Source organism: Palaemon carinicauda, chromosome 41 (genome assembly GCF_036898095.1).
Source record: "Palaemon carinicauda isolate YSFRI2023 chromosome 41, ASM3689809v2, whole genome shotgun sequence".
NCBI classification, from domain to species: Eukaryota; Metazoa; Arthropoda; class Malacostraca; order Decapoda; family Palaemonidae; genus Palaemon; species Palaemon carinicauda.
In genome coordinates this window covers 22148989-22159918 of record NC_090765.1, presented here as the reverse complement: position 1 = coordinate 22159918, position 10930 = coordinate 22148989, and the positions used below count along the sequence as shown (strand labels likewise).

The following is a 10930-nucleotide window of genomic DNA, read 5'->3' as shown; positions in this document are numbered from 1 at the left end:
ACAGTATATCTTAAATAGATGTTTGCTTTGAAAGCTTGATGCCAGATGGCTTCCTGTATTCCTTTTAAGATTATGTTTACTGATTGAATGTTTGTTAAGAGAGAGTTGATTCTAAAATTATTTAATTACATGAATGTGGCATCTGCCACTAAAATGACGAAGATTCAAGAATTAGAGGATTTTAAATATAATTAACATATAAAAATGTAGTGTTTTATTTCCACTTATATTTCTTTTTTTCTTTAGTAGCGACCTTTATAACTTCTTTGTTTATCTTAATGGTTGGTATTTTTATAATATTAAGCAAAAGGATACAAAGAAAAGTAAATTTAAACTTCACGGACATCAAGCAGCTTACCTGAATGAAACGTGTTTACATAAGAAAATACCCGAAACTTACATACACAAACACATATAAGAATAGCTGGATTATCACCTTCCAGATGACATCTGTTGTAAATAACTACAAATAAAACAACATAGACCTCCCTTCGTGGAGCTATATTTATCAAGCCCCCCCCCCCCCCACCGACACCCCTTTCATAAATTGACAGGTTCTCAATAGTCGATTACGAATTCTTGCTATTATCGACTGATCTTTTATTATCAAGTTAAAATGTATGATACGGAATGGTGATGCAGTTCAAAGAATAAAGATAAGTGATTACTACCATATAATATATAGGTTTTAATCTCGATTCTACTATTAGCTGGGTTGAATATACTAATTTGGGGAATATTTTGTAAATGCTATCAGTTTCACGTGTGAGGATAACCTTATATAAATTACACTGCCTAGTATAGTTATATGAATTACTCAGGCCTTTATAGCAATTGTTGACAAGGTTTTAGCCAATTTGGTGGTAGAAGATCTTGTCTTTAAATCTGTTGCGACGAGATCACAATTATGTCATACTCATACTTTCAATACTGGTAGGCCCAAGACGGTTCTTCTTTCACCTTGGGTAGGCCTACCAAGGTGTTCGTGTGCATACTGAATAAAAAGCATAACGATTGATTATCTCTTGTGTTACGATGATAACACGAACCCCAATAATATCCAAATATGAAGAACGTATCTTTTATGAGAGAGAGAGAGAGAGAGAGAGAGAGAGAGAGAGAGAGAGAGATGTAATGTCAATCTAGAAATGTATCTCTATTATCATTGGCTTTGCCAACATTTAAGGGCCGTGTTTACAGTCACGCCCTGACTTCGTCAGTGAATCGCCATTATCATCAGCATCTAAATTCCGAACAAAGCGGGACTCGAAGCAAATGTAGGTTGGACTGAAGCTGCCGGGGTCGAAACAGCTGTACCTTTTATGTAGATGTATGTGACGTTTTGATTGTCCAACACTTACACGGCTTTGCTAGAGTAGTATGGTTACCGAGAAGCCGCCCCTGACGTTTTGTTTTTTCCTCCTCCATACGAAGGACCCCTCCCCCATAATTCTTAAGAGAAGCTGGGTTATTGTGATGTAGATGGCAGTTCTAAGTGGTAAAAGTCATTGTGCGTATTTTATATGATGGTCTGTCCGTATCGGAAAGCTGTTTTTTTTTTTTTTTTTTTTTTTTTTTTTTTTTTTTTTTTTTTTCTCTCTCTCTCTCTCTCTCTCTCTCTCTCTCTCTCTCTAGTTTTAAGCGTTGTTAGCATTTTGAGTCAACTAGATAGAGTAACGAAAAAAATGTACATAAAATGTCTTGCTTATTGCCATGGAGGTTCATTGTAGGCGTGTAAGAGCAGTATTTTTTTAAACAATTCTGCTTAATGATGAAAAATAAATGACCACACCTCATCGTTTCCAAGATGTAAAAATAAGTCTTTCAAATTCAAAATTTAATCAAGATAACAAATTTCATTATTCAATTCTGTAAAATCTCTTCTAAGCAAGGAAGCCGTAATGTAACTATAGCAAGTTAAATATCTGCCGAATTATCTCGAATTTACCTGTCCTTAGACACAATAAAATGAAGTTTGGATCTTTTCACGGATGCTATTGTTTATATCGGCTAAATGGAAATAAAAAAACACTTATACACAACTTACGGCGGTAATACTTCCTTTGTACCAGTAGGTTTCATATCAGTGATACCAATCAACATTAGGTCTGGTCATTGCTTTGTTGGGTGACCGGAAGCGAATGCTTTGATAAACACAGTCGGTACATTAGGTGGCAAAGGTAAAGCCAAGCTAAGTAAAGGTGAAAAAATTTACATATTAAGTTTTTTAATAACTTTAGATATCATGCCATAAATAACCTTTTGATATCGAAATCAGGTATGTTTAAATGCATTGATATCCAGCATGGCCTCTTATCCAAATGATTCCACGTTATCCTTTTTATATTATTATTATTATTATTATTATTATTATTATTATTATTATTATTATTATCATCTAAAGAAGAAAGCAATGGAAAAAGTCCAGAAAGATGACAAGAAATCAGGTCGAGTCCCAGCATAAACACAGCAGCCATCTCCATTAATTACATGCAATCACCTTTGTGGCTCCTGTTCAGAGTCCCCGCCCACTTAAATAACCAACACAGCGTGAAGATCCTGAATTAATTCATAAGAAAACATTTTTTATGTAGACTTTTTCATTGGGTTACTTCTATTTCAACAACAAACATGAGCATGTTATTTGTTTTTTTATTTGTATTTATTTTATTGTACCCTGAAGAAGTGTATTAAAATGCACGAAAGCGCTTGGTACTAAAGCTTTTTATTATTTCCTACTGGCTTTTGTTGTATATGTATATGTGTGTATGCACCCCTTTCTGGGTGAGGATACCCTATCGTGGTGAAAGAGTTTTTTATATCGTCATGATCAACGAAAATTTTGTCAGGGCCACCAATACTAGGTTGGTTTTCTTTGAGCAATCAGACGAAAATCTCCTACCATCACCAAACTGCACTGGCCAGCGTGGTAATAAAAATAGGTCCAACCTCAGACATGAATAAGGACATGCCTGCTGCATTTGTTGTTATACACGCATATACACATTATATATATATATATATATATATTTATATATATATATATATATATGTGTGTGTGTGTGTGTGTGTAATATATATATATATATATACAATATATATATATATATATATATATATTTTACGTTATATATATACAGTATATATATATATATATATATATTTATATATATATATATATATCGATAGATAGATAGATATGTGTTTATTTATTTATTTATTTATATTTTAACAATAACCTGTTTCCCATAAAACTGGTTGCTGCCATAAAAGACAACACGACAACCACTGCCACATTCATCCTTTAACTGTTGCATTGCTATATAGAAACTTCATGCACCTCTATCAGTAGCGCGTCGTACCCCCACGACACAGAATGCACCATTCACCTCTTAACATTCGCGCGCTATTTAGTCCTAGTATAAGGGACAGCCCCCAACAGAGGGTCATTTACTTTCTTTTGAAAGTGTAGACGTTATCAGTGAAATTAATGAGCTGATTTTATTTTTCATTTTCTTTTTAAAGGATTTAAATCGTGCATTGATGAAAATATTAGCAAACCCTTTAGAGTCGTTGTCTTGGATTTGGCACATGCAATATATTTGTATGTGTATATTTGTGTATATATATATATATATATATATGTATATTAATGTGTATATGTATATATATATATATATATATATACAGTATATACAGTATATACATATATGTGTAGTTAGACACTTGCTCTTTACCCTATTATATAGGGAAAATTTTGTTTTTGTTACGAGAAATACTTATTTTCCAGTTTTTTTTATCACTATACTGAGGACCTAATATTTCCAAAGGACGTAAATTAAGCAAGTTTCCTCTCATCGAATTCCACCCAGTAGAGTAATTTTTCAGCTATTGAATATTTCCACATGTCGAGATTAGCTATAGTATTAACACTGGGGAGGAAAAGAGACCATCCTTGTTAAGGGGAAGTTGTGGATTATTTACTGTTTTTTTTTTTTCTTCATTTAACATTTGGATTCTTCATCTTTAGGTTTTATAATTCCTGATGATGTTCTCTACTAAGAATAGAATATTCTTAAGGAAATGTGTTGAAAATAATATCTTAGCTTGAGTCTCTACTAAGAATAGAATATTCTTAAGGAAATGTGTTGAAAATAATATCTTAGCTTGAGTCTCTACTAAGAATAGAATATTCTTAAGGAAATGTGTTGAAAATAATATCTCAGCTTGAGTTCATGTTGCTTCTCACATGCAAAAGAATCTAATTCCATCTGTAAATCCTTTTACTGTAGAACATTAAACTATCATTATATACATAACAAAGCTCTACGCGGGATAAAAAAAAAAAAAAAAAAAACACACACACACAAGGGCAAGCAAAGAAAGGAATATTATTGGCCCGAGAGAAAATTGGAGATTATGCTTGCAAATAATACTGCCAAATGCGTATGTTACAAATTTTTAACTTTAAACTTGGTCTGAACTGTAAAGTTGTATCACAAATATTTGAATCTTATATCTTATTTTCATTCATATACATGTATTCCGTGTATGTTTAAGCATCAAACAAGGATTTTACATGTTCAGTTTTTGATGAAATACGTTTATATATCTATATATATATAGTGTATATATATATATATATATATATGTATATATATATATATATATACTGTGTATATATATATATATATATACACAGTAAATATATATATAAATATATATATATATATATATATACAGTGAATATATTTGATCATAGTGAAAGGGTTTTTTGTGTATCGCCATGGTCAGCAAAGCTGTAACAGTCATGTTTTAATGTAAGCGACCAGACTAAAATATCCCACCATCACCAATCCGAACAGGCCAGCGTGGTGAGGAAAATGACCAAACCCCAGACAGGAATAAGGACTTGTCTAAAGCCTTTTTGTCCTGCAGTGGACAGAAAACGGCTCCATTTGTTGTTGTTATATATATATATATATATATATAGATAGATAGATAGATAGATAGATAGATATAGATATGTATATATATACTGTATGTGTGTATATATATGAATATATATTCATCTATACATATATTATATTATATTATATATACTATATATATACTATATATATATATACTATATATAGTTATATTATATATACATTATATATATATATATGTGTGTATATATATATATATATATATATGTGTGTGTGTGTGTGTGTGTGAGGTTGTGTCTGCGTGATATGTATGTTTTGTGTTTGTCCACATTCTTCTATTTCGGTTTATATCTTGCTTATTTACCATTCGGTCTTTGTATTCATCCGTTTATTTACAATTTTTTTGTTGTGCAACCTACATGCATCCTCTTGATCCGGACAAGCAACGGGGCTAAGCTTCCCCCCGAGACACCTACGTCATCACTCCAACGCAGACAGAGCAGAAGGCGCAGCAGCTGACACCCTTCAGAAGAGAGAGAGAGAGAGAGAGAGAGAGAGAGAGAGAGAGGTATTTGGGACCTTTTTTCAGGACGGTTCTGATTCTCGAGAGCAATTTTCTCTTTTTTTTTCCTTCTTAATACTTTGTCTCTGGTAATTCGAGGACTTCAGTTTTGTTGATTCAAATGCCTTTCTCGCGTCTCGTAAACAATTAGAGAGAGAGAGAGAGAGAGAGAGAGAGAGAGAGAGAGAGAGAGAGATTAATTTTCTAGTTTATACTTTAAATAAAGTAAAAATTATTTTCGTTACATTCACACTTATAGTGTATGTCATCCAGTGATACCTCATTTGTACAGTTGGGCACAAAAATACCTGGTACATCTCCCTCTGAAAAAGTGTACCCAGCCACACCCATACCGCGGTGCGAGTTCCTGTTTTTAGCCCCACCCACCACCTCTACCATCTATCCGTACACTATCTGTTTGGTTACTCGTTGCGAAGAAAGAGTGTGACAGGGTGTATTTCTCGGGACAAGGTATGTCAAGAATTCCTGTGTCCATCTGTACTTTACCTATCAGAATTCGTTCATATTAACCATCACCTTTTAGTTTCTTAAATATTACCAATCACTGCATAGCTACTTCCAACAGATGTTGACATTAGCATGTTTTTCCCTTCCTTGTGTTATCTCAAGAACTGTTGAATATCTTTTGTTAAAGGTTAAAGGTGTCTGGTTTCAGTTCCAGTTTGATCAGAATAGATACTCGACAAAATGGCAGCCAGGCCAGCCCAACCACAGCAGTGGCCTCTCCAGTAAACAGTTTAAACTCACGGTCCCGGGCTAGGATCGATCTGCCACCATGCGAATGCTAGGCGAACACAAATGTGGATGAAAACGTTTACTGGATGATGAATCACTTGTTTTGTTCACTCAATATAATCGACACCCACAACAATTTTTAAATTGTTTCAGAGACTTCAGTTTAAAACTTATTGGTTTAATGTACCGTAAAATATTGTTTAGTTAATGTAGTGACTGGAAAGAATTTAGAATTACCATTAATGAAATTGATTTCTATTATTTTTTTTTCAGATATAGAACACCAATTAAATGTAGTAAAGGTAATTCTTTCTATTCTCACACAGAAAACTTTTAGGTATTGTGACCATCAATATTTAATTAAAGATACTGAATGCAATAGCTTAATAATTTCCAAACACATTAAGCATACTGACATCTTGGCCTATGTCTGATTCTTTAATAAAATATTTATTTAGAATAGGTTTGATAGAATAGTGCGTTATATCAGTTCGATATCCTTTTCATTAGCAGCAACTAATAACTTTTTTTTTTTTTTTTTTTTTTTTTTTTTTTTAAATTCCTAATGACTCACTATGTAACATTTTCATATAGTTGTTATCCTTAGCAAGATATCAACAGCCGTTCTGACTTCATTCGTAGTGATAGAAAAAACAATTTGACCCGATGTTCATAGACACCAAAAAAAAAAAAGTGTTAGGTTATATACCAAGAGAACAATCACATAGTAGGATCTCTCTCTCTCTCTCTCTCTCTCTCTCTCTCTCTCTCTCTTTAACACGCACACATGAGACTGAACCGATGATTGACAGACAATGATCTCCAAGTCTGCATTCTAGATGATGGATTAGGATTTGTGTAATATGCCTCTCTCTCTCTCTCTCTCTCTCTCTCTCCCCCCCTCTCTCTCTCTCTCTCTCTCTCTCTCTCTCGTCCTTGATGTATTCGTATGGCAGATGCGGCATCACGGGTATCACATAGTAGCTGCAGGTTCCATCAAGTACCACTTGAGGTAATAGGAGGAGAGATTAAACTATTATAATGGCGATTTCGTATCTCCCCTTCCCTCACCTTCTCCTTTCTCCCAATATCCTCCTGACTCAGAAACGCCTTTCAATCCATTATTAGTCAAATTCTATAATATATTTCTTTATAAACCTAACCAAAACTCATTTGAAACCCGGTAACCTGTGTATTATATGAAACTATAAGAATGGCTGGTTGGTAGCGTTAACCCCTCCGTGATCTGAAAAGCTCCGACGGCATTGTACACACACACACACACACACACACACATATATATATATATATATATATTTATATATATATATATATATATATTTATATATATATATATATATATATGTTATATAGTATACTGTATATATGTATATATATGTATATATATGTGTATACATATATATATATATATATATATATATGTATATATTTATATAATGTATATTTATATTGTACAAAAGCACAAGGAGCACCACTTAATAAAACAATAAAACAAATATAATGTTCCAACCGCCCCACGTGATTGACCAGGAGCATAGCAACCTAGCGATGGCCAAGAATAAAAGCTAAAGCAAAAAAAAAAAAAAAAAAAAAGAAAAAAAAAACCTAGATTTGTCTCGATTAAATTTTCATCTGGCGTCATAAAAGTGATTGCCCATACGTACGTACGTTTTTTTTTTTTTTTTTTTTTTTTTTTTTTTTTTTTTTTTTTTTTTCGTGGAGGGTCAAGTTTTTTTTTTTTATGTCAGATTTGATTTCACTCGATAAAGGATTAATCGATAATGAATTTTTTTTATATTGTTTTTATATTCCTCCTAATTGTACAGTGGAGAGATTGTCTAAGTGTAGTAAAAACATAGTAGAACGTCCCTTACATTTTATCTTTGTTTTAAATATTTCATATATTAATAAAGGATGTTTTTATGTTTTCGTAGCAAGAACATGAAATCGAGTTTCATAAAAGATGTAAATTATACGTCATGTTAGTTTTCTTATTTAGTTTTTTACTTAATTTTCCCCAATTATCCTTACCTTCATTATTTTCGTCATCTCTCGCGAAAACTCGAGAAGAGAAAATTAGATTTAACATCACAAATTAAAAAAAAATGGAAGTTAGAAACGTACCTTTTTATCATTTATTAAATATCAATGATCTCTTCTTTCCATACCTGTGATCTCACGGAGGACCGAAGAGAGAGCATCCACTCTCGGATCCGCCGCCCGCGTAGGCGTCACTGCCCATGAGATTACCATCAGCATCACCGTCGTCAGCATCACACCTGCTGTGCCTCCACCACCCACCACCACCTTCATTGTGTCCGTCACTTGTTGCTTAAATAGTCCACCACCGAATAAAAAGTTCACTTTGCCACAGGTCGTGATTTAAAAGGTTTTATGTTTTAACTTGATTTTTTTATCAATGGGGAAGTTTATTTGATTGTTTTAGCTTAAATTGGGGATTTTATCGTTTTTCGTTTATTTTCTTATCATCTCGTATTATTTATAAGAGGCTTTATAATGCTGACCGTTCATACCTTCATGCGTTCTTGAAATGTAAGTCTACGGATAGGATAATCTTGATTTAGTACAACCTAAAAAAACAATGACAAGACCTTTCTTATATTATGCTTTAAAAAATTTCACATATAATCCATTTCTCGAAGTGCAAATTATATTCTTATAGCTTGTTCACATTCACATCTTTTCCAATTTAAGAAAAACAAAATGAAAACGTCTTCTCGACCGAAATTCGAAAACCAAAGAAATGCCAGACGTCCAGTGGTGTCACCTGGTGGGGAAAAGGGGCACTGTTGCTTTGTCCTTCCACTCTACATGGCACCGTTGGCACGTCCTTTAGCTGTGGCACCAGGAGCGCCAATGGCAATGGCCTCTCGAGTCTCGACGTCGTATTCAACTCTTGGTCCCTCTCTCTCTCACCGGGCCTGTCTGTCAGTGCCAAAAATGAGGGTGGGGGTGGGGAGGGAGGGAGGAGTTGCCAGAGGGCAATTGCAGGAAAGGCTCTCCTCAGTGGTCCTTCTTATCCTGAGTTCGCCCTTACGCGCGCTCCTTTCCGGCAAGGGAGTTGCGGCTTTTCTTTTAAGGATAGTCCTTTGTTTGTGTTTTTTCTTTACTCTCACTCCAATTCTTTTCTTTTTCTTTTGGCTTTGTTTCTTCTGTGCATTTTTTCTTTGTATTTTTTTTCTGTTCTGTTGCCTTTTTTTTTTTTTTACAGTTTTTTATGTGTTTAATATGATATTAGTTATCATTTACCTTTATTTACAATAAATTTCACTTTCATACACGTCCCCATATTTCCAAATCCCACAATTGTGTTTCTTTCTCTGTTTATATTTTTATTTCCCTCTTCTATTTCCGCTCCTCTCCTTCTCTGCTTCCTACCAGTCTATGGCAGATAGGAGATACGAGGGCGAACGTTGAGGGTTTCCTATCGTAAAAACTCATAGGCAGTTTGGGGAAGATAATTGGGTATCCCCTTGTCTCCTCTCTCTTCAGTCTGACAAGTATCATTTATGGTATGAAATAATCTGGATCACTCGAATTAAATTTCAGAAACCATCTGAAACGCACATTTTATAGTTTCTTCTTTTACAACAACAGTAATAATAATGATAATAATAATATTGGTAAATTTAAACATTTCTTAAAGCTATATTTAGACTAATATTAATATTCTCCTCGGTAGGAGGTAGGATATCTAAGATCTTTAAAATAAATCGGCTGCAAAATTTAAAACACTTGATTAGTTCCAGAGATAACGAATGATTCGTGATGGTTTTTGACGGGGGAAATAGTTGCAAAATATAGTTTGTTGTTCCTTTAACTGTCAATTTATGTGATTTCTCCACCTACTGTATATCTTAACCAAGGTCTATGTATATCTGGACCGTGATCTTAACTTACCTTTTTTTTTTATTCGTGTGGGAAGTTTCCTGCATTCGGTGAACAATCTATCTGTGTTGTATGATAAATGACATATATGTCCCTTCCTCTGATAATTTTCCGTTCCATGTATAGTATATAAATTTCTGCACACATGTACGAACATACAGTACATGCTCTCTCTCTCTCTCTCTCTCTCTCTCTCTCTCTCTCTCTCTCTCTATATATATATATATATATAGAGAGAGAGAGAGAGAGAGAGAGAGAGAGAGAGAGAGATAGCATGTGCATTGTGGCTCGCAATCTCATCCCAAATAAAAACTCTTTTGGTGCCACTCCCTTCAACGTTTTAATAGCTCCGAATATCAATGGCCATTGTGTATTGTTAATGTTAGAAATAACAAAAGATATATATATATATATATATATATATGTGTGTGTGTGTGTGTGTGTGTGTATGTATGTATGTATATATACATATACATCCTGACAATAAAATTTAATAATAAATTCAGCAATGTTATTTAGCAAAACACTCGGTGTTACATCTGCATGAAATACTTATCCGAACTCTTTACTAAGCACAACGAAATAATCATTATCACCAACTAGTAAAGAATCATTTGAAAATAGAATAAACATACATTCCATAGAAATCGCAAACCTATGGACCCTTTTCTAATGATCTACTTCAGTTCTTATCAAATACTGCACGCGTTATTTACGGATACCCCCTCCTCTCTACCGAGTGTCTTTCTTT

At 33.6% G+C, this 10930-nt stretch overlaps 1 protein-coding gene across 7 annotated transcripts in view; it reads right to left on the bottom strand.

Moving 5' to 3' along the window:
- The window catches only part of LOC137632320 (uncharacterized), a 243832-nt gene extending 234631 nt beyond the window's left edge, over positions 1–9201 (bottom strand). Inside the window, exons 1-2 of one of the 7 annotated variants that reach the window (XM_068364236.1) lie at positions 8969–9201; positions 8439–8861 (exon numbers count right to left, since the gene is read on the bottom strand). In XM_068364236.1, coding sequence (XP_068220337.1) covers positions 8439–8583 — 145 coding nt within the window. In that variant the 5' untranslated portion in view covers positions 8584–8861; positions 8969–9201. Of the gene's footprint in view, positions 1–8438 lie in introns of all 7 variants that reach the window. The other 6 variants (XM_068364237.1, XM_068364238.1, XM_068364239.1 and 3 more) reach the window with 6 other exon arrangements.
- Between the last annotated feature and the right edge of the window lie 1729 nt (positions 9202–10930).